Source organism: Budorcas taxicolor, chromosome 4, assembly GCF_023091745.1.
Source record: "Budorcas taxicolor isolate Tak-1 chromosome 4, Takin1.1, whole genome shotgun sequence".
In the NCBI taxonomy this organism is placed as follows: Eukaryota; Metazoa; Chordata; class Mammalia; order Artiodactyla; family Bovidae; genus Budorcas; species Budorcas taxicolor.
The window spans coordinates 79,657,937-79,682,550 of NC_068913.1; the positions used below are offsets into that span (position 1 = coordinate 79,657,937).

General features: G+C 42.3%; 1 protein-coding gene across 1 annotated transcript in view; it reads right to left on the bottom strand.

Moving 5' to 3' along the window:
* The window catches only part of HECW1 (HECT, C2 and WW domain containing E3 ubiquitin protein ligase 1), a 255,395-nt gene that overhangs the window by 223,713 nt on the left and 7,068 nt on the right, over positions 1–24,614 (bottom strand). The window contains exon 2 of the mRNA XM_052638688.1: positions 17,194–17,301. Within this exon, the coding sequence (XP_052494648.1) occupies positions 17,194–17,301 (108 nt within the window). The remainder of the gene's footprint in view (positions 1–17,193; positions 17,302–24,614) is intronic.

Genomic DNA, 24,614 nt, shown 5'->3' on the forward strand with positions numbered 1-24,614 from the left:
TTGGCCAATTTGTAGAGGTCAACTGGGAAGCGTCAGCAGACATGAGCTGCTCTGTCAGGGCAGGTTAGTGTCAGGGCTGTCAGAGAAGCAAGTGATGGATGAGGCACAGATGCCATCCTGTAAACCAGGGGACTATCAAGGCAGGTTAACAGTGCTGCCTTTGTTCAGCTGGCAGAGGCTCCCTCTCTACCTGTCTAGCATCCATGTGACTCGCCTGAACTGGAAATTTCAGCATGTCTTTCTGGGTAGGTTCAGAGATGAGTCTATACAGATCACCAAGAACTGTCCTGGAGGAAAGTGTGTGGAGGTGGGAGAGGTGATGGAAGACCCCCCACACATGAACTTCAGGCTCTTGTTAGTGTGGCACTTACTCTGCTACTCACTCACTTCTACACCTCCTTTAGGTGCAGGAGCCGGGCATTATGAAATTCTTTCCATCATGCGCTCAGTTTAGCTGCATGCCCACTGAGAGCTTGGACTATCCTGGAAGCTTCCCATTAACCTATGCTTCAGACGAGAGGTCTTAGGATACCTTTCCTGATCCCTTTGCTGAGTACCAGGTTCCCTGTTGTCTGGCCTCAGCCGATGTCAGCAGTGCTTTAAGGATGTTCTTCTTGTTACCCTTCATATGGCCTCTGGGGACCTGTCAACAGAGGGCACTCAGGGGTGCCTGGCTGGAAACTCCACCTGAGGCCCAGCCAAGAGCTCGGCTGGAGCTGGGAGATGGAGAAGGAAGGAAATCTTCCCCATCTCCATGCTGGAGGGCGGGTTGGGTCTTCTTTCAAGAGTCCAAATCTTATAAGAATTTGCTTTGCACTATCGTAAGGTCACTGTGCCAAATACCCAGAACCTCCATTTAACTGGACTTGATGTTTTAATGTATTTTTTACACTGAGTTTGCCTATATTTTTCTCCAATTTGGGAACTGACAGTGATTATGCTATTAAAAAAGGTTAAGTCTAATTGTAGATTATTTTTACTATTATTTTTTTCCATGTTCCTATACTCTTTTTACCATTTCTATTATTGTTTTTCCCTTCTAATATTGTTTGTTTTTGTTTTTAGGTCTGACATCATCTATTTTTGACCTTCTGAAAATTATTTCATATTTTTTCTGTCCTTTTACTACTTGTCTTTTCCTTTGTTAAAGGCTCAGTCAGGCCTTAAAGGCTTAGTTTTCACTAGAAATTTGTGTTCTCTGTTACAGAAAACTCATAATGTAAAATAAGTCTCTTTTTGTCAGGGCTAACTATTCATGTAGAGAGAGAAAAAGAGACTGACAGATTTTAAATATAAGGAATAGGAGTCCCATGAAAATGCTTTAAGTCTATGGGCTCAAATGGGTAGATTTTGTATAAAAATAGGAGTGTTTCCTGTATGTCCTTCTCTGGTAGAGGGTGAGGGTAACTGTCCTTTTCCCCAAGGAGGTGGAGGGCATAAGATAAAATTCTCTGCTTATAATACAAATTCTCTGGTTTGGATTTGAGGCTCGTTGGCCTTGAGCAACCTGGGAGAGACTGGCATTCATTCTGGCAAAGGTTAAAGACAATTAGCTCCCTTTTCCTTTTTGTCTGCCCTCCTGCCTCAGGTAACAGCTGTCATTAGCAATGGGCCAGATGCTGCAGACGCTGGGTTTGCTTGGAAAGAGGGAAACAGGACTCAGACTAGCAGCTGCCGCTATGGATTGAGGCGCTGGTCACATCGTCTAGACTTGGTGGGTGTTGCAGTGTACTTGAGTACTGTGTCAACTCTGGAATTTGGGGCAATTGTGATACATGAGATTTTGTGAGGGAGTCTGTACTTTTAACATATTATTTGGATTCTGTACTCTTTTCTAGCTGTCCAAAGCTTGTATGGACAGTATGCTGCTGCTGCTAAGTTGCTTCCATCGTGTCCGACTCTGTGCGACCCCATAGACGGCAGCCCACCAGGCTCCTCCGTCCCTGGGATTCTCCAGGCAAGAACACTGGAGTGGGTTGCCATTTCCTTCTCCAATCGACAGTATTGCTGGCATTATTTGAAAATGGCCTTAGAGTTGACTAGAGACCTATCTTGGCTAATGTCAGAGAAGTCCTGAGGGTGACCTCTGAACTGGCCCCAGGCTGGTACATGGTGGCAGTGATAAGTGTCTTGGAAGGCACACATGGTATATGGGCAGGATCTCCCTGCCCTCTGTGGGTCTCCGTCCTCACAAAGAACCCTACAGCTGTGCATGACCATAGACTTGGCTGAAAGGCTCGGGGGTCAAAAGAGAGAGGTATAAGCTCAGAATGATGTGGAAAAGGGGGAAATCCCCCTTCCCACTGTTCTTCTAGCATCCACTCCCCTACCCTCAATCAAGGGAGGAGGTGCTGCAGTGTTTAGTCAGATTTCTAGTGTGGACCAGGCTGTGTTCACTAGAGAGAGGAGTTCTCTGCTTTGAAAGGTGGAACCTCTCTGCTGCCTCCCTATTCCAAGAAGCTGGGTAGGTCAGTCAACTCTGTTCTCTTTGTGGTATCTTCCTGCTGTGTGTCTGACCAGGGGCCACCTGGCTTCCACTCTCCATCTCTGTTTCCCTGTCTCTGTCTCGACAGCTCAGGGGCCCTTAGTAGGAAAGATAAGACATGATGGCAGTCGCCCTTGAGCACAAGTCTCCTGCTTCCTGCACAGACATTTTGAGCACTAGCTTCCTTCATTCATTCATTAACTGAACAAATATTATATATTAATGCATGTATGTGGAATCTAGAAAAACGGTACAGATGACCAATTCGCAGGGCAGGAATAGAGACAAAGACAGAGAGAATGGACATGTAGGCACAGGGTGTGGGAGGGGGCAGTAGGACAAATTGGGAGATGAGGATTTCATACACTGTTGCCACTGCTGCTGTTTAGTTGCTAAGTCATGTCCAACTCTTTTGCGACCCCAAAGGCTATAGCCCACCAGGCTCCTCTGTCCATGGGATTCTCCAGGCAAGAATACTGGAGTGGGTAGCCATTTCCTCCTCTGGGGGATTTTCCCGACCCAGGGATCGAACCCCGTCTCCTACTTAGCAGGCACATTCTTTACCACTGAACCTCCAGGGAAGCCCTATACATACACTACCAAGTGTAAAACAGATAGCTAGTGGAGACCTGCTATAAAAGCTCAGGAAGCTCAACTCAGTACTCTGTGATGAGCTAGATGGGTGAGATGGGTGTGGGTGGGAGGGAGGCTCAAGAGGAAGGAGCTATATGTATACATATAGCTGATTTACTTCATCACACAGCAGAAAAATAGAACATCGTAAAGCTATTTCAATAAAAAAACAAAAAAATATTTACTAAGCCCCTCCAAATGGAGATGCTACCAGCAATAACAGCAAAAACAAATCTTTAAAAATGTTATTTTTGCCAAAATTATGGATGACATTTGATAGTTTTCTCATGTTTCTATAGGGAGTAAGTAATATTAAAAAAAATGAGTACACAAATTGGATTCATACGCACGTAACAAACACACTGAAATGGAGGAGATTCTGAATTTATGTGGGAGGAAGTGGTTGAAATCTTGGATAGGCTTTGTCTTCTAGTTTGACTTTCTCTATAGCTTTTATGGTGGGGTCTATGGAGCTCCCCACTTGGAATCATCTGGAGGGGAGGAAAGCTATATGTTAACCATCTCAACTTTCCTTTCTCTAGTCAAGGATTTGCTCAGCCCAGTGATAACTTGGCTCCCACTGTGATGCCCAAACAATTTCCCCGCCAATCACTCTGGGAGGTAAAGCCCCAGCATGGACTCCAACTTTAGAGTTCTATCTAGTGTATTACCCAACATCCTACCCTCCAAAGGACCAGAACTCTACACTGAACCTCCACTTGAGTGGTGGGAGCCCTTCTGGCCAACTTTAGTCTTATCAGGACATCATGGTGGCTAAAGAGCAGGTTTGGAGGTCAGACTATCTGGGTTCAAGTCCTGGCCCCACTACTTGTTTGTTACTTGTGACTCTTCGATCAACTGCATTATATTCCTGTACCTCAGATTCCTTATCAGAAAAGGGAAAAATAATATCTGCCACCTAGGATTTTCATGAAGAATAAATGGAACAAGATGTGTGAGGCACTCAGCATGGTGCCATGCACATTGGGAAAGCTCAGACATGTTTAGTTGCTGCTGTCATTGTTCTTATTCCTTTATTCAGGACAATAGCCTTAACCCAAATGACAGCCCAGAGATGAGATCTTGTGAGCCATGCACAGAGTCCCCAGGGACAAGTACAGGCACCTTTCTGGGATGGCTGGAGTCACCTTGTGCCCATCTGCTGTGTCTAATTGGACATTATGGTAATGAGCTTGCCATGTCCTTCAGACACCTGGCTGCAGGTCCAGACACAGAGTCTTAGTTAGGTCAGTTTCCTGTCTGCCCCACATACTCTCCTGCCAATTTGGCCTCTGTCTGCCCTGATCTGACACAGGCCTTTATGAGAAAGCTATTGTTCTTGTCTCAAGGAGATTTTTAAAATTTTTTATTGGACTATAGTTGCCTTACAGTATTGTATTAGTTTCTGCTGTACAGCAAGGTGAATCAGTCATACATATACATATAGCCACTCTTTTTTAGATTGCCTTTCCATTTAGATCACCACAGAGCATTCAGCAGAGTTCCCTGTGCTATACACTAGGTTCTCACTAGTTGTCTATTTTATATGTAGTGTCAACAGTGTATATATGTCAATCCCAATCTCCCAGTTCATCCCACCCCTTTTCTGCCTCCTCGGTGTCCATACGTTTGCTCTCTACATCCATGTCTGCTTCTGCTTTGTGTATAATATAGGTTCCATTTTACCATTTTTCTAGATTCCACATATATGCATTAATATACAATATTCATTTTTCTCTTTCTGACCTGCTTCACTCTAATATGCTCTCCTTATCTTACTGAAACCCTCTCTGGAGGCAGAGATGTGGAGAGGCCTCTGCAGCCCTGGTTGTTTCTAGATCCTTGTGTCTGTGATTTAGAGGCACATTCTGTATATAGAGTGGCTTTGAGAGGGACAGAAAGAATGTTTTGTAGAGTTCTAATCTGACCCTACCATGTCTCTTTATGTAAAATCACTCCTGGGTTCTTCCTGTTTCTCCTTATTTCCCTTCTGATTCAGAAAAGAGTCACTATAGAATAGGAGTCACTATAGAATGGTCAACACAAAGCATTTTTTCCTTCCCTCTCTTAGGTCCCCAGCCTGCCCACCCACACTTCTGACTGGAAGTCCATAGTAGGTCAAGGGCTTCCAGGGAAGGCTGGACTCCTTAACAGTTCTCTGCATCCTGTTCTGTCCAACTCCTCATGGACCTCAGTTCATCAAGCATCCCTTCTGTGTCCTGCATCTCCAGTATCCCTATAGATCCTCCCCTAGAGCTGATGAGCACAAGCAGATAAGGCTGGTTCAAATCCCAGCTCCACCACTTGCCACACTAGCTACCATGTCTCAGACTAAGTTTTGTCCTCAAATGCAATGGTGATAGCACTCACCTCATGGTACTCTTAGCAGTATAAAATAAAAGGCTATATTCAGATCATACCACAAGGTTACAATAATCAAAACAGTATGGTACTGGCACAACAATAGACTTATGGATCAATGGAATAGGATAGAAAAACCAGAAATAAACCCATGCTCCAATGGTCAATTAATTTATGACAAAGGTGGTGAGAATATACACTAGAGAAAGACAGTCTCTTCAATAAGTGTTGCTGGGATAACTGGACAACTACATGTAAAAGAATAAAATTAGAATATTCTCTAACATAATATATATAAATAAACTCAAAATGGATTAAAGACCTAAATGGAAGATCAGATACTATAAAACCACCCTAAAGGAAAACATAGGCAGAACACTGATGAAAATCACAGCGATATTGTTTTGATCCATCTCCTAGAATAATGGAAACAAAAGCAAAAATAAACAAATGGGACCTAATTAAGCAATTAGGTTGCACAGCAAAGGAAATCACTGACAAAACAAAAAGACATCCTACTAAATGGGGGAAAATATTTGTAAATAATACGACTGAAAAAGGTAATATCTAACACATATAAACAGTTCATACAACTTAACATCAAAAAAAAAAAAAAACCCAAATAACTTGTTTTAAAAATGAGCAGAAGGGAGGGAAGGAACATATATATATCAATGGCTGATACATGTTGATGTATGGCAGAAACCCACACAATATTGTAAAGCAATTATCCTTCAATTAAAAATAAATAAAATTTTTTTAAAAATGAGCAGAAGAATTGAAAAAAAATAGATAGTAATTCAATAGACACATGCATCCCAATGGTCATAGCATCATTTCAACATACAAGCCAGCACAGGGTCATAGAGCCTCCCAGGCCCAAGGGAAGGGGACATGGACCTAGCCTCTTGATGAAAGAAATGTCAAAGAATTTGTGGTCATACTTAATCCTCCTGACTTGATGATCTCTCTTCCTCCAGCTCCACCTTCGACTCCTTCCTCCTCCTCCTCCTCCTCTTTCTCAGAACTTCACCTTCAACTTTCACCTCCCCATGCCTTCATGCCTTTGCAGGTGCTAGAATGGGCTCTCTACCACTTGGCCGCCAAAGCCAATCCTTCCTTTCCACTGGCCAAGTCCACCCACTGGCTCCTTTTATCTCTGGGGGCCCCAAAGCCAGGCTGGGTGGTCTCCTTCACTGATATAGGACACAGTAAGAAGTACGTTTTTGTCCCCACCTTGGAGGGCAGGGACCCAGCCTTCACCTATAGATCGGAGTCCCTTGGTACCAGTCCAGTCCACAGCATGCCTCCAACACTGTAGGATTCAGAGAGGTGGGTGAGGCTGTATGTGCTTTTACTGAAATGGCAACTCAAGTTAATCTAGAAAAGTCTCATTTTGGGTTCCTAGGGCCCTGGCCATTTATTTAAGAGCTTTCATCTCACTGGCAGAGTTTGACACATAACCAGTTAGAAGTCAGAACCATCTGTGTTGCTGCAAATCTGAATTGAATGATTTGATTGTACCTTTTGTAGCTGTTTCCTGTAACAATGCTTAGTCACTCTTTAATGGTCTGATATTTAATCTATGGATGGAAGATGAATTTTGATGCCTGCGGGTGTAATGGACTATTTGATGTGGTAAGAGATGGCTGCACGCAGTGTGGCTTCTCACCTTGGGTGGACTGAGGATAAGCCTGCTATGCGTGTCCCCTCACTCCTATGTCCCCTCTTCCCACATGGATCCCTGCCCCTGCACTGCCATACTCCATTGCCTCATTGGCCCCTTTCAGTCTGAACTGCTGCACCTTTAGGTTGGCCTCTGGCAGCCCAGACATTATTAGTGTATTAATATTTCCAACCATTTCACTCTGATCTGCTAAAGGGTGAGTGATTGTGTTTTTGGTGGCCTGGGCTCCTTTTCTACCACTCCAGAGGCTTCTCTCTGGTAAGATGACTTCATTTAGCTTTTTAAAGCAAAACATGCAAGAAACAAGGAAGGAAAGAAAATCAGCATGAGTGTGAGCCAAGCTTTCAGAGAGGTTCAGTGGGGGAGGGAACACCAGCAGAATTGTGTGGATAAAGGACACAGGTGAAAGAGGAAATGCATTTTAGGAGTGTTGCTGTGAACTGCTTATTCTTTTCTCAAGATTTAAGAAATACAAGTAAGGTCATAACCTATATTGAAATTACTTTATGACTGTATAAAGTGCAATTTTGAGCATGGTTTCCCTTTAGGATACTGTGAACCTGGATGAGCGATGGGGATAGTTATGACTTCCATGGAATTATGTAACAAAAATCTAATGCATGCATGCTCAGTCGTGTTTGACTCTTTGTGACCCCATGGACTGTAGCCTGCCATGCTCCTCTGTTCATGGAATTTTCTAGGGAAGAACACTGGAGTGTGTTGCCATTTCCTACTCCAGGGGATTTTCCTGACCCAGAGATGGAACCTGCATCTCCTGCACTGGCAGCAGATTTTTTAACCACTGTGCCACCTGGGAAGCCCCAAAATAAGGTGGCATAATAATCAAATGCCCAGTATCATGCAGATATTTATGGAGCCACACTGCTTCTAAAAGAACATCTGTGAAGCAGCATGATCACCATAAGGTTATATAGATAGGGGGAAAGAAAGAAAGAAAGGTAGGTATGTTTTCTAGTTCTGCCTACAAAGAGGCAGACTTTCTCAGAGCCTATGATTCAAATATTTATTGCAATACGAAAGGAGACAGCTCCTTGGAAAGAAGAAAACAGTGACTGAAAATGGCAGCCCACAGTGCAGTTCTTAGCCATATCAGTTCTAAAACACAGAGCGGTCCTGGTGGAAATACGTCCAGATTCAAATAAAAAGCTATAACAACATGTCATCTGAAGCATCTGGATTGTTGACCTGGCAGGATCCTGTGGATAAACTGGGCAGATCTAGGGAAACTTCTGGCTCCAGCAGGGCTTGTTCTGGCTCTGCTGTATTGCCAGCACTAGCCAGAAATACTAACAAGGGGGAGTCAGCTAGTTCTCCTGGAGCCCTGCTTTTCCTTTCTTCAGTCCCCAATTCTGGCTGCAAAGGATTTCCCCAGAGGAAATCTTCAAAATAAGCCACTCAATTCACAGTTGTCAACAAGCACCACCATGTCCATTCCCAAAAGAGAAAAGCACCACAACCTCTCATTCAAAGCTTTCTTATTAGACTGCCTACCTGGCTATACTAAACATGTGCCTGGCCCCTCTCAGGTGTGCTTTCTCAGTCTTCACGAGGTCTCTGTGTAGACTGTGTAGTAACTTCATTTTATAGGAGAAGGATCAAAACCTCTGAGTACAAAGGCCATTGAACCCACAAGCCTCTCACTTGAAGCCACCTGCTGAAGGGTGGAGAGAGGAGGCAAACTCCACCCATGACCTGTGTAAATTTCATCTCACCATGCTTAAGGGGTATTGTTAAAAACTTGTTAATCAACTCTACTCAAATACAAAAAAATTGAAAAAAAAAAACAAAAACAAACCAAAAACCTCAGAGCAGGGCTAGGTGTTTAGATTTCTATTATGTGTAATCAAGGAACACTATGTTGTTGTTTTTTCTTTAATTTGGGAGGAGGAAATTATGAAAGAGGATTTGGAAATGATGTTCTGAAAAGGGGTTTTGATATCCACTCTTCTGACAAATGCAGAGAGTGATGAAATCAAAGCAAGCAGCAGTCAGGATGTGAATCTGAAAGCGAGTGCAGAGACAGAGAAGGCTGAATGTGACGGTGTGAGCTGGAGGCAAGGCAGGACCTGCTGATCGGTGGTACTGAGGGGGAACAGGAAACTGAGGTAAAACAGAGCAGTCAAAAATGACTGCAGATTTCTGGTTTAGGCCTGGACAGCTGTGAGAGGGCAGCGATCATGACCATAATCATGTGACTTGACCCAAAGATCGGTGGAGAAAGGAAGTCCCTTTGGGAAAAATTCTTTTGGCCATTATCAGTGGTCCTTCCAGGCCTACTATGCTGTTCTTCCTGCTACCTAAGGGAAGCGACGATGAACAGGGAGCTACATATAACTGATCTGGGCCAGAGATCAAAACAAATATACCTACTCTGTGAAATCACCTCCTCTTGGCAAGGCAAGAAGGACTTCTGAAGGACTTCTTTTTTTTTTTAATTAATTTTTATTGGAGTATAGTTGGTTAACAATGTTGTGTTAGCTTCTGCTGCACAGCAAGGTGAATCAATTATACATACACATATGTCCACTCTTTTTAAGATTCTTTTCCCATATAGGTCATTATAAAGTATTGAGATGAGCTCCCTGTATTACACAATAGGTTCTTATTAGTTGTCTATTTTATATATAGTAGTGTGTATATGTCGGGTTTCACTTGTGGCTCAGCTGGTAAAGAATCTGGCAATGTGGGAGACCTGGGTTTGATCCCTGGGTTGGGAAGATTTCCTGGAGAAGGAAAAGGTTATTCACTCCAGTACTTTGGCCAGGAGAATTCCATGGACTGTATATAGTCCATGGGGTCGCAAAGAGTCAGACACGTGAGCGAGTCAGTCCCAATCTCCCAATTTATCCCTCATCCTGCTTACTCCCCTGGTACCCATACATTTGTTTTGGGAGCACATGGTCAACAAGAACTGTAGGAGCTCCTCCTAAAGGCTTGGGACTGGCCTGCTGAGCCAGATTGCACACATTGAAAAATAACATTTGAGGGACTTCCCCTTTGGTCCTCTTTGCAGTGAAGAGGATGCAGGTTCCATGCCTGGTCTGGAACTAAGTTCCCATATGCTATGGAGCAACTAAGCACATATGATGCAGCTACTGAAGCCTGCACACTCCTGAGCCGGTATGCTACAACTAGAGACTGCAGGCCTTAATGAAAGATCCTGCATGATGCAACCAAGATCCCAAGTACCGCAACTAAGACTCCATAGGGTGAAATAACTAAAAAATAATTTAAAAATAACATTTGAGTTACTATGAGAGTCCCTTGGATGCAAGGAGATCCAACCTGTCCATTCTGAAGGAGATCAGCCCTGGGATTTCTTTGGAAGGAATGATGCTAAAGCTGAAACTCCAGTACTTTGGCCACCTCACGTGAAGAGTTGACTCATTGGAAAAGACTCTGATGCTGGGAGGGATTGGGGGCAGGAGGAGAAGGGGACGACAGAGGATGAGATGGCTGGATGGCATCACTGACTTGATGGACATGAGTCTGAGTGAACTCCGGGAGTTGGTGATGGACAGGGAGGCCTGGAGTGCTGCGATTCATGGGGTCACAGAGTCGGACACGACTGAGCGACTGAACTGAACTGAACTGAATAATGCAACATTGTAAGATTTTGTCAGGATAGTTTTTGTTGTTCAGTTGTTCAGTTGTGTCAGGCTCTTTGAGACCCCATGGTCTGCAGCACACCATGCTTCCCTGTCCTTCACCATCTCCTGGAGCTTGTTTAAACTCATGTCCATTGAGTCGGTGATACCATCCAACCATCTCATCCTCTGTCATCCCTTTCTCCTCCTGCCCTCAATCTTTCCCAGCATCAGGGTCTTTTCAAATGAGTCAGCTCTTCACATCAGGTGGCCAAAGTATTGGAGTTTCAGCTTCAGCTTCTGCATCAGTCCTTCCAACGAATATTCAGGGTCGATTTCCGACTGGTTTCTCTTTGCAATCCAAGGGACTGTCAAGGGCGTTCCCCAACACCACAGTTCAAAGCATCAAAACTTTGGTGCTCAGCCTTCTTTATAGTCCAACACTCACATCCATACATGACTACCAGAAAAACTACACCTTTGACTAGATGGACCTTTGTTGGCAAAGTAATGTCTCTGCTTTACAATATGCTGTTTAGGTTGGTCATAGCTTTTCTTCCAAGGAGCAAGCATCTTTTAATTTCATGGCTGCAGTCACCATCTGAAGTGATTTAGGAGTTCAAAAAAATAAAGTCTGTCACTGTCTCCTGTGTTTCCCCATCTATTTGCCATGAAGTGATGGGAGAGTTGTATCATCTGCATATGTGAAGTTACTGATATTTCTCCAGCAATCTTGATTCCAGCTTGTGCTTCATCCAGCTCGGCATTTTGCATGATGTACTCTGTGTATACGTTAAATAAGCAGGGTGACAGTATACAACCTTGTCGTGCTCCTTTCACAATTTGGAACCCATCCATTGTTCCATGTCCAGTTCTAACTGTTGCTTCTTGACCTGCATACAGGTTTCTCAGGAAGCAGGTAAGGTGGTCTGGTATTCCTGTCTCTTTAAGAATTTTCCACAGTTTGTTGTGATCCAACAGTCATAGGCTTTAGCATAATCAATAAAGAAGAAGTAGACATTTTTCTGGAATTCTCTTGCTTTCTTCTATGATCCAACTTATGCTGGTAGTTTGAACTCCGGTTCTTCTGCGTCTTCTAAATTCAGCTTGAACATCTGGAAGTTTTCGATTCATGTACTGTTGAAGCCTGGCTTGCAGAATTCTGAGCATTACTTTGCTAGTGTGTGAGATGAGTGCAATTGTGTGGTAGTTTGAACATTCTTTGGCCTTGTCTTTCTTTGAGACTGGAATTAAAACTGACCTTTTCCAGTTCCATGGTCACTGTTGAGTCCAAATTTGCTGGCATATTGAGTGCAGCACTTTCACACCATCATCTTTTAGGATTTGAAATAGCTCAGTTGGAATTCCATCACCTCCACTAGCTTTGTTAACAGTGAAGCTTCCTAAGACCCACTTGACTTTGCACTCCAGGATGTCTGGCTCTAGGTGAGTGATCACATCATTGTGGTTACCTGAGTCATTATATTGAGTTAGACAAGGTTGTGGCCCATGTGATTAAATTGGTTAGTTTTCTGTGATTGTGGTTCCCTGTGTGATGAAGGATAAGAGGCTTATGGAAGCCTCGTAATGTGACAGACTGACTGAGGGGGAAACTGGGTCATGTTCTGATGGGCAGGTCCATAGTCAGTAAATCTTTAATCCAACTTTCTGTTGATGGGTGGAGCTGTGTTCCCTCCCTGCTATTTAAGTAAGTAAGCAAGTTCAGTCCCTCAGTCATGACTTTTTGCAACCCCATGAATCGCAGCACGCCAGGCCTCCTTGTCCATCACCAACCCCTGGAGTTCACTCAGACTCACGTCCATCAAGTCGGTGATGCCATCCAGCCATCTCATCCCCTGATGTCCCCTTCTCCTCCTGCCCCCAATCCCTCCCAGCATCAGAGTCTTTTCCAATGAGTCAACTCTTCACGTGAGGTGGCCAAAGTACTGGAGTTTCAGCTTCAGCATTATTCCTTCCAAAGAACACCCAGGGCTGATCTCCTTTAGAATGGACAGGTTAGATCTCCTTGCAGTCCAAGGGACTCTCAAGAATCTTCTCCAACACCACAGTTCAAAAGCATCAATTCTTCGGCGCTCAGCCTTCTTCACAGTCCAACTCTCACATCCATACATGACCACTGGAAAAACCATAGCCTTGACTAGATGGACCTATGTCGGCAAAGTAATGTCTCTGCTTTTGAATATGCTATCTAGGTTGGTCATAACTTTCCTTCCAAGGAGTAAACGTCTTTTAATTTCATGGCTGCAGTCACCATCTGCTGTGATTTTGGAGCCCCCCAAATAAAGTCTGACACTGTTTCCACTGTTTCCCCATCTATTTCCCATGAAGTGATGGGACTGGATGCCATAATCTTCGTTTTCTGAATGTTGAGCTGTAAGCCAACTTTTCCACTCTCCTTTTTCACTTTCATCAAGAGGCTTTTTAGTTCCTCTTCACTTTCTGCCATAGGGTGGTGTCATCTGCATATCTGAGCTTATTGATATTTCTCCCAGCAATCTTGATTCCAGCTTGTGCTTCATCCAGTCCAGTGTTTCTCATGATGTACTCTGCATATAAGTTAAATAAGCTGGGTGACAATATACAGCCTTGACGTACTCCTTTTCCTGTTTGGAACCAGTCTGTTGTTCCATGTCCAGTTCTAACTGTTGCTTCCTGACCTGCATACAGATTTCTCAAGAGGCAGGTGAGGTGGTCTGGTATTCCCATCTCTTTCAGAATTTTCCACAGTTTCTTGTGATCCACACAGTCAAAGGCTTTGGCATAGTCAATAAAGCAGAAATAGATCTTTTTCTGGAACTCTCTTGCTTTTTCCATGATCCAGTGGATGTTGGCAATTTGATCTCTGGTTTTTCTGCCTTTTCTAAAACCAGCTTGAACATCTGGAAGTTCACAGTACACATACTGCTGAAGCCTGGCTTGGAGAACTTTGAGCGTTACTTTACTAGCGTGTGAGATGAGTGCAATTGTGCGGTAGTTTAAGCATTCTTTGGCATTGCCTTTCTTTGGGATTGGAATGAAAACTGACCTTTTCCAGTCCTGTGGCCACTGCTGAGTTTTCCAAATGTGCTGGCATATTGAGTGTAGCACTTTCACAGCATCATCTTTCAGGATTTGAAATAGCTCAACTGGAATTCCATCACTTCCACTAGCTTTGTTCGTAGCGATGCTTTCTAAGGCCCACTTGACTTCACATTCCAGGATGTCTGGCTCTAGGTGAGTGATCACACCATCATGATTATCCAGGTCATGAAGATCTTTTTTGTACAGTTCTTCTGTGTATTCTTGCCTCCTCTTCTTAATATCTTCTGCTTCTGTTAGGTCCATACCATTTCTGTCCTTTATCGAGCCTTCATCTTTGCATGAAAAGTTCCGGTGGTATCTCTAATTTTCTTGAAGAGATCTCTACTCTTTCCCATTCTGTTATTTTCCTCTATTTCTTTGCACTGATCACTGAAGAAGGCTTTCTTATCTCTCCTTACTATTCTTTGGAACTATGCATTCAGATACTTATATCTTTCCTTTTCTCCTTTGCTTTTCACCTCTCTTCTTTTCACAGCTATTTGTAAGGCTTCCCCAGACAGCCATTTTGCTTTTTTGCATTTCTTTTTCCATGGGGATGGTCTTGAGCCCTGTCTCCTGTACAATGTCACGAACCTCATTCCATAGATCATCAGGCACTCTATCTATCAGATCTAGGCCCTGAAATCTATTTCTCACTTCCACTGTATAATCATACGGGATTTGATTTAGATCATCATTATATATAGTATAACTTTTTTATCGTTCTTCTGTGTATTCTTGCCACCTCTTCTTAATATCTTCTGCTTCTTTTAGGTCCATACTGTTTCTCTCCTTCATTGAGCTCATCTTTCATGAAATATTCCCTTGGTATTTCTAATTTTCTTGAAGAGATCTCTAGTATTTCCCATTTTATTGTTTTCCTCTATTTCTTTGCACTGATCAGTGAGGAAGGCTTTCTTTTCTCTCCTTGCTATTCTTTGGAATTCTGCATTCAGATGGGTGCGTCTTTCCTTTTCTCCTTTGCCTTTTGCTTCTCTTCTTTTCACAGCTATTTGTAAGACCTCCTCAGACAGCCATTTTGCCTTTTTCCATTTCTTCTTCTTGCGGATGGTTCTGATCACTGCCTCCTGTAGAATGTTATGACCCTCCGTCCATAGTTCTTCAGGCACTCTGTCTATCAGATCTAATCCCTTGAATCCATTTGTGACTTCTACTGTATACTTGTAAGTGATTTGATTTAGGTCTTACCTAAATTCTTCAATTTAAGCCTGACTTTTGCAATAAGGAGTTCATGATCTGAGCCACAAGATAGGTAAAGCTAAAATTTCACTAACTCTGTCAGTGCTAAAATTTGCATCTTTTTAGTTCTCATATTACAACAATTATTACTATAGTCACACAGCTAGGTGCCCTCTAGGAATAAATTATGTCACAGAATAGGAAAGAAGTCAGGAGTTATTTTCTTTTGTACTTTATCATGCATTTAACTCCTTGGAGAGTATAGAAAATATGTGTTTTGAACATTTCTGATTTATTAGTACTTTAAAAATCTGATTTAATCAGGCCTTCAGAAAAAAACACATAAATCAATGTTGTTGTTTAGTCAGTCAATCATGTTTGATTTTTTAGTGACCCAAGAACTGTAGCCCACAAGACTTCATGGGATTTCTCAGGCAAAAATACTGGCATGGGTCCTACTTTCCTCCTCCAGGGGAATCTTCCTGACCCAGGGGTCAAACCCAAGTCTCCTTCATGGCAGGCAGATTCTTTTCTTTACCACTGAGTCACCGGGGAAGCCCTATGTAATAGCAATTAGCTACTTTTAAACTGAATCATAACTCCAAAAGACATGTTATTAAAATAGATTCCAGGTAATCAGTGATAGACCTCCACTCTCATAAAAGTAAACACTAAAAGGAAAAAATAAAAAGAAAAATGGACAAAACAAAGCTTTGTTATTTTATTATTCTAATTTAATTTCCAGGTAAAATGCCCTTCTGTTATACTTCAAGATTTAAAATCTAGCCAATTTCTAAAGTTTAGAAAATTACTTTTATTTTAGGAAGCAATAATTTGCCAATGAGATTAATGTGTTTTTTGCTACTTAGAGACTTCAAAGAGTCTTATTTTTGATTTGTAACAAAAACTTCTCTATCCTTCTGGATAATGGCTTGGGATTCTGCATTTTTATATGGCCTGGATTCTGTATTTTTATATTATAGCAAGATTTTTGACTTGCATATGCTTTGATAGCCATATTAGAACATTTTGTACATCCAATCTCTTCCTGTTCCTTAATTTGGCACTTGTTCTATAAAACAATTTTGAAAATGCAAATTACTTTACATTAAAAATATAAATTCTTGTGGCATATTTTATAGAGTCTTAATGCACTGACTCCTAAAGCTATAATTTATTATTACATTTTAATTTATCTGATTTATGTGTGTGCCCTGAGTCAATATTCCAATTATTTGCAAACTCAATTAAGCTTTGTCTTGATAAATTTTTACTTTTTGACAAATTATGCTATACTTGTGCAGAAAACTACATTCCTAGTATACTGTTCATTCATATGATATATTTGCAAAATGGAAATTCATCCATTTTCCAAAAAGACTGAGATATTGTCAGTCCAGGAGGTATACTGGGAAGTGAGATCTTTCCCAGTTTGTACTTGAAAAAAATGTCAGTTTTCTAAAGTGCTCAACTTTTAATTATTTTGAATATGACATGGTAAGTCATATATTTATTCCAGGACATTACAACTTCATCAAGTTTGAATACACTTTCACTCAGTGATAACAATATTTTATATATTTTATAGAGATGATTTTATTTAAAGTGTATCTTTGTACAACTGATGAAGACAATTATGTTGAATAGTTTGTTATTTGAACTGAACATGGAGGAAATGTTCTGTGTCACAGAAATCTTGGAGAATTGCTTTGAAAGGAATGGCACCAGTACTAAATTAATTCACACACAAATCCCCCCTTTTCACATTGGTTCATGCAGAATGAAGACACAGTCATGAGATTTCATGTATCCTGAGATTTCATGTATCCTTAACACTTATTTTCTTGACTCTAAAAAGATAACAAATTGCAAGTTGTGTTCATGTCTGATACTATATTTAGATCATAAATTATGTCTTATTTCTCATTTAGTTAAAATTCAAAAGAAGAAAATGGGTGTGTCATAAGGAAGGACTCTTCCACCAAACCTCCAGTGTAGACTAGGACCGTACAGTCAGTGACTGTGTCTAACATTTATTATATGACACATTTCTAAGAGAAGGCAACGCAGCACAGCAAAGAACAAAAGCAGCTGCTTGCTGCTTCATCCCGAGCAACAGGAATGGGAAAAGTACTCACGTTCTACAAAGTAAGAGCTGGCATCAATCTTCCAGATGATCTGGCCCCGATGAGAGCCATTGACTCCACGGTTCTTATAGTCCAGGAAGTTTTCCGACAAGACCTCATCTATATTCCCAGGAAAGGGAGAAAGCAGAGTAGAGAAACATGTTAGCTAACAGAATTTTTATAAAAAAATAAAAGAGCAAAATATATTAATGCCACCTCCAGCTCAACAGAAGAAAAAGCACCTGGAGTTACAGAAACAGAGAGTAAGAGGTGTTCTCAGGTGCCATCTGGATCAGCCCCTTTTTAATCCAGAAATCTCCTTCCTACCCCTCAGCACTCCCAGCAAGTGATCATCTGTGCTCTTGCTCAGTCGCTGAGTCATGTCCAATTCTTTGAGACCGCATGGACTATAGCCCACCAGCCTCCTGTGTCCACAGAATTTTCCAGGTAAGTGGAAAATACTGAAGTGGGTTGCCATTTCCTACTCCAGGGGATCTTTGTGACCCAAGGATCGAATCCGTGTCTCTGACATTGGCAGGCAGGTTCTTTGTCACATCTGGCTGGTTCTTGAATGCTCTAGAAACAGAGAAATCATTGCTTCTCTGGCAGTTCATTTCCCTTTTGAATAGCTCTTCCATGTGTAGAATCTCAGTGCAAAAATCTTCCTCCTAATGCTTTCATTAACTGGCCCCTATTTGGGTCTGAGAATGAGGCATGAAGAAGACATCTGAGCACACTTTTTATCTGGGGCCCAGTTCCCATGGGCTCAACCTTTTATCATCTCTTCTCCAATCTGGATACCCATCATCATCCAATACTTGGGACCCATCCATGAATTTATACATCCATCCATCCATCCATCCATCCTTCATGCACTCATGTATTCATCTGTTCATTCAACAAATACTTATTGAGATCCACCCATCTGCCATGCTGGGAAAGTGCAGGGGCCATGGTGTTGAGCAAAACCTTTCTGAACTAAAACTTGCAAACAATTGAAGACACAGATTTTACACTGAGCAAAGAAATAAATGCATTATTACAACTTGCAACAGGGGAGGGGAAGGAAAAGAACAGAGTGCTTTGACAAGAAGCTATAGGAAGGGAGGGCAACAGGAGGCTGAAGGAGAGATGAGGGATGAGAAAGAGTCACCAGGGTAGAGATGGAGGATGGAGTAAGGTCTCCATGTGGTGTCCAAGCCTGGAGCAGGGCAGAGTCTGCTCGTGGAAGCACTGAGAGGAGCTGAGGGTGGGGGTGGGGGGGCGGTGGTGTGCTCTTTTTTCCTCCTGCCCTTCCTCTGATGTAATATTGTAACCCATCAATGTCTTTCTTAAAGCTGGTGTCCAGAGAGCAAGGCAGCATCCTTGGAGAGGACAGATCCATAAAGACGTAACCAACTGCTTCTTCCTTGGTTCCAGACATTATGTTCTCAGCACAAAAGCAGTGATATGAATTTTACCTTAATCTTCTATGGGGCCCTTGCAGTTTCCACTTTACCAGAAAGTAACCATCCAAGCTAAATGGATCTGAAGCTGTGAGAAATCCATGTTTTGAGACTCCAAATCCATCACAGTGGCTGGGGAAACAACGAGAACTCGGGGGCTTCTGAGAGCAGACCCAGAGCTCAGATTCTGCAGCGAGGGGCTAGGTCATGGTGGCCCTTTAGGCAACTGAGGTTCACTCTGTGCATCTGGCCAGAATGGGGAAACAGGGATGAAGTGAAAAGAGAGAGAACTTGTGGCTAAAGGACCCAGCTCCAAGGACTTATGTGTCATTTACCAATAGTGCATTTCTACAGCTGCAGGTCCTCATCTACAAGGGGGCAGGTGATAACCGGGGCCTCGCTGGGGAGGATTACATGAGATCATCAGTAAACATGCTTGTGACCTGCTAAGTCGACTGCACACTTTCAGCTGCCTCTTCCTTGGCAAAGACAATCAGAAAAAGCAGCATCATCTCTGCCTCATTAATATCAGGAACTGTTTGTATCTCTTGGAAAATCACTTGTTTGCAAAATTTGTCTGTCTTTGTAATCACAGTGTATGCTCACAGCCCTGTTTGGGTTACTAAGATGATTGCATAATATGTCTTTTATAGTAATTGTCTCATTTCAGCAAAAAAAAAAAAAAAGAAAAAAAAAAGGCATAATATTTCCCTAGTTCCCTGGGTCTCCAGTACCTGGGCAGAATTTGCCTCATTATGGCAGTTCTCCAAGGAGAGGTATTTTCCTGAATTTATCCACTCTGATCACCAGAATAGTCACTTTAATAGTCATGGTCAGGTATCCACATAGAATAACACCTAGAAAGGGAGTATTCCTTCATGCACTAGGTAAATGTGTATTGAGTATTTGCTCCACTTACCATGCTACACCCTGGGGATATACTGCTGAACAAGACAGAGCCTATGTTCTCAGGAAGTTCCTAATAGATTTGAGGAATTTTTTTTTTTCAAGAACACAGGCAATTTCTTTAGAAGGCCATGGGTATAAGAACGGGCTAAATATTGAACCACAAGGGAACAAATGATAAAAGGATGGGGGTGAGTAGGTGGGAAAATCAGAAAAGGCTGCAGAGAATAACGCACATTTTAAAGAGACAAAAATACATTCCATTGTACAGGTTAAACACATATTAAGAGATTGCCAGTTGATCCTGATGAGCATCCCATTCCCTTACAGTAACTGTAACACTTCATAGCAAGTATTACACAAGAGAACAGAATAGTCTGTATCCTTTTCCGGACCATCTGTGCTGAATGGTCAGCTCCCTTCCCCAAGGTATGTACTGCCAACTGTTAGAAGTTACTAGTTTTTGCTTGGGAATCCAGGTGCACTGTCAGGATCAGATGCAGGAAAACAGAATCAGACCAGATATTTTATGCAGTAAAGGATTTAATGCAGAGAATTAGGTATTAGAAAGATGGACCCAAGGCACAGCCGCAGCAACTGCCTCTCCACCTGCAATGAGAGTGACCATCCAGTGGCAAGCTGAGTAGGTTATTGCCACTAATACATGGCTGCCTGCTGACACCCAGGAAGTGAGTGTGGGGATTCTAGGGCACTGTGACAGAAAAGCTTAATTTCTCAGAGCCATGCTTGTGGCAGCCACAGACTTAACATCAGGAGGAACCACCCAGCTCACTTTTGCCTTCTCAAAGATGCACAGGTGCATCTAAATGAAGGGAGAAATTTGCACCTGGAAAATGGTTGCACAGGAGTCTGGGGAATGTAACTGTTAGGGACCAGAGTCTACACTAGAGGAAGGCACTGGAGAAGAGAAGAGGACTGGGATGGTGGAGCCCAAGCCATGCCTTCCACCACACTGAGGAATGGCAGGCCCCCTGGTTTCCTGCAACCAACCCAGGTTCTTTCTCTGCATCCTTTGTTGGGGTGCGAGTCTTTGTGGAAGTGTTTATTTGATTACTGGGATATCTACAGCCACCTTGAGGCAAGTATTTAGACCATTACTAGCTACATGAGCTTCAGTTTAGTTCAGTTGCTCAGTCCTGTCCAACTCTTTGCGACCCCATGAATCGCAGCACGCCAGGCCTCCCTGTCCATCACCAACTCCCGGAGTTCACTCAAGCTCATGTCCATCAAGTCGGTGATGCCATCCAGCCATCTCATACTCTGTCGTCCCCTTCTCCTCCTGCCCCCAATCCCTCCCAGCATCTGGATCTTTTCCAATGAGTCAACTCTTTACATGAGGTGGCCAAAGTATTGGAGTTTCAGCTTCAGCATCAGTCCTTCCAATGGACACCCAGGACTGATCTCCTTTAGAATGGACTGGTTGGATCTCCTTGCAGTCCAAGGGACTCTCAGGAGTCTTCTCCAACACCACAGTTCAAAAGCATCAATTCTTCGATGCTCAGCTTTCTTCACAGTTCAACTTTCACATCCATACATGACCACTGAAAAACCATAGCCTTGACTAGATGGACCTTCGTTGGCAAAGTAATGTCTCTGCTTTTGAATATGCTATCTAGGTAGGCCATAACTTTCCTTCCAAGGAGTAAGCATCTTGTAATTTCATGGCTGAAATCACCATCTGCAGTAATTTTGGAACCCCAAAAAATAACATCTGACACTGTTTGCACTGTTTCCCCATCTACTTCCCATGAAGTGATAGGACCAGATGCCATGATCTTCGTTTTCTGAATGTTGAGCTTTAAGCCAACTTTTTCACTCTCCTCTTTCACTTTCATCAAGAGGCTCTTCAACTCCTCTTCACTTTCTGTCATAAGGGTGGTGTCATCTGCATACCTGAAGTTATAGATATTTCTCCTGGCAATCTTGATTCCAACTTGTGCTTCTTCCAGCCCCGCGTTTCTCATGATGTACTCTGCATATGTTAAATAAGCAGGGTGACAATATACAGCCTTGATGTACTCCTTTTCCTACTTGGAACCAGTCTGTTGTTCCATGTCCAGTTCTAACTGTTGCTTCCTGACCTGCATATAGGTTTCTCAGGAGGCAGGTCATGTGGTCTGGTATTCCCATCTCTTTCAGAATTTTCCACAGTTTAGAAAACCACTAGACCATTCAGGTATGACCTAAATCAAATCCCTTATTATACAGTGGAAGTGAGAAATAGATTTAAGGGATTAGATCCGATAGAGTGCCTGATGAACTATGGACAGAGGTTCATGACATTGTACAGGAGACAAGGATCATGACCATCTCCATGGAAAAGAAATGCAAAAAAGCAAAATGGCTGTCTGGGGAGGCCTTACAGATAGCTGTGAAAAGAAGAGAGGTGAAAAGCAAAGGAGAAAAGGAAAGATATAAGCATCTGAATGCAGAGTTCCAAAGAATAGCAAGGAGAGATAAGAAAGTCTTCCTCAGCAATCAATGCAAAGAAATAGAGGAAAACAACAGAATGGGAAAGACTAGAGATCTCTTCAAGAAAATGAGAGATACCAAGGGGACATTTCATGCAAAGATGGGCTTGATAAAGGACAGAAATGGTATGGACCTAACAGAAGCAGAAGATATTATGAAGAGGTGGCAAGAATACACAGAACAACTCTACAAAAAAGATCTTCACGACCCAGATAATCATGATGGTGTGATCACTCACCTAGAGCCAGACATCCTGGAATGTGAAGTCAAGTGGGCCTTAGAAAGCATCACTATGAACAAAGCTAGTGGAGGTGATGGAATTCCAGTTGAGCTATTTCAAATCCTGAAAGATGATGCTGTGAAAGTGCTGCACTCAATATGCCAGCACATTTGGAAAACTCAGCAGTGGCCACAGGACTGGAAAAGGTCAGTGTTCATTCCAATCCCAAAGAAAGGCAATGCCAAAGAATGCTCAAACTACTGCACAATTGCACTCATCTCACACGCTAGTAAAGCAATGCTCAAAATTCTCCAAGCCAGGCTTCAGCAGTATGTGTACTGTGAACTTCCAGATGTTCAAGCTGGTTAGAAAAGGCAGAGAAACCAGACATCAAATTTCCAACATCCACTGGATCATCGAAAAAGCAAGAGAGTTCCAGGAAAACATCTATTTCTGCTTTATTGACTATGCCAAAGCTTTTGACTTTGTGGATCACGTGAGCTTAGGCATTATATTTAATCCCTCTGTGTCCTTGCTTCCTCACTATAAAAGGGGGATAATATTAATTCCAACCTCAAAATCCATTGTGAGGAATAAATGAGCTAACAGAGGTAATGGTCTAAGAACAGTGTCAGGCATCTACCAAGCAGCTTTTTGTATTTATAGTCTGGGCTAAAAATAAAGCCCTTTATGGCAAAGTTCCATGATACTTAATGGGCAAAACCATTAATAATAGTCTGAAACATTAGCTTAGGCTAGTACTATTAAAATTTTCTCATCACTCATTTTGTACAAAACATATAGAGGTATATCAAGTTTCTCAAACAAAAAGACTGCATTTGCTAGTTGATACTTATTTCTTCTAGTATGAAGCATCATACCTCCTGCTCCACAATTTATTACAGAAAAAAGACCCCTGCAAGTTATTAAAATTTTCAATCAGAAAGTTCCAGTGAAGCTCACAGAAAGAAGGCTTGGGGCTGGTGCACGGGGATGATCCAGAGAGATGATATGGGGTGGGAGGGGGTTTCCGGATTGGGAACTCTTGTACACCTGTGGCTGATTCATGTCAATGTATGGCAAAACCAATACAGTATTGTAAAGCAAAATAAAGTAAAAATAAAAATTAAAAAAAAAGAAACAAGGACTGCATTTCTCTTCAAAATGCTTTGTCTTCCAAATGAAAACTGTAGCTATGCTCCCAACATTCTAATCTATAAAAGAAGAGTATATTATTGCTGTTGAGAACAGAATGGGCAAGTGAGCACAGAATAAAGGGAAGTTGATCCACTACCTAAGTCTACCAGAAAAAATACAGAGTAGCTTCCATTTCCCTGAAGAACTCATGCCTTCTGGTAACCAACCTTGGAAAGGTCTCCAAGGTCCTCCCACTATCACTAGACTATGGGTTTACTAAATAGTTGGCCAGGAGATCTGGGGAGACTCTAGTTGCCTTCCACACTACTAAGCGAAGATTGTAGTTCTCTCATTCTCTTGTTCCAGGAAGGGAATCTGGGGATAAAGGATGGGGGAGGCCCTAAAAATAAATGCCACTCTTTTTTTCTATAGCTTTTCCCTCAGATTGTTTCTTTAAAACAGTATTCTAACTGGTTGTACCAAAATTGGGAAACATAGCTTCAACTCTTTTTTTTTTTTGGCTGTGCCTTTGGTATGTGGAATCTTAGTTCCTCAACCATGGATTGAACCCATGCTCCCTGCATTGGAAGCACAGAGTCTTGACCAGAGAAGTCCCCGCTTTAGCTCTTCTATATTCTAATAGATTGCCTGCTATAAAAAAAACTTAAAATATAAAAAATATAAAAAGAAAAACTTAAGAAATAAAACTCTATAAAAGAAAAAGTGCTTCAAGAGCTGATGTCCATAGGAAGCATTCCAGGAGGTTCTGTGTGCAGACGTCTAGTCAAAAAGACAATTTTGGCTTTCATCTTAAAACTTTACATTTTAAGGCTCAGCACATTAAATTTTTCTTAAGGGCAAGGACTGGGTTTCCGTACTTATTCTATAGCCTCCTGTAACTGCTATTGTTTGGTTTTCCACAGTGGAATATCTCACAGACAAACATTGAAAACAAGAAAGGGTTTCTTACTCAAGAAATATAAAAAATGTTGCTGCTGCTGCTGCTGCTGCTGCGTCACTTCAGTCATGTCTGACTCTGTGCGACCCCATAGACGGCAGCCCACCAGGCTCCCCCGTCCCTGGGATTCTCCAGGCAAGAACACTGGAGTGGGTTGCCATGTCCTTCTCCAATGCATGACAGTGCAAAGTGAAAGTGAAGTCGCTCAGTCGTGCCTGACTCTTCGTGACCCCATGGACTGCAGCCCACCAGGCTCCTCCGTCCATGGGATTTT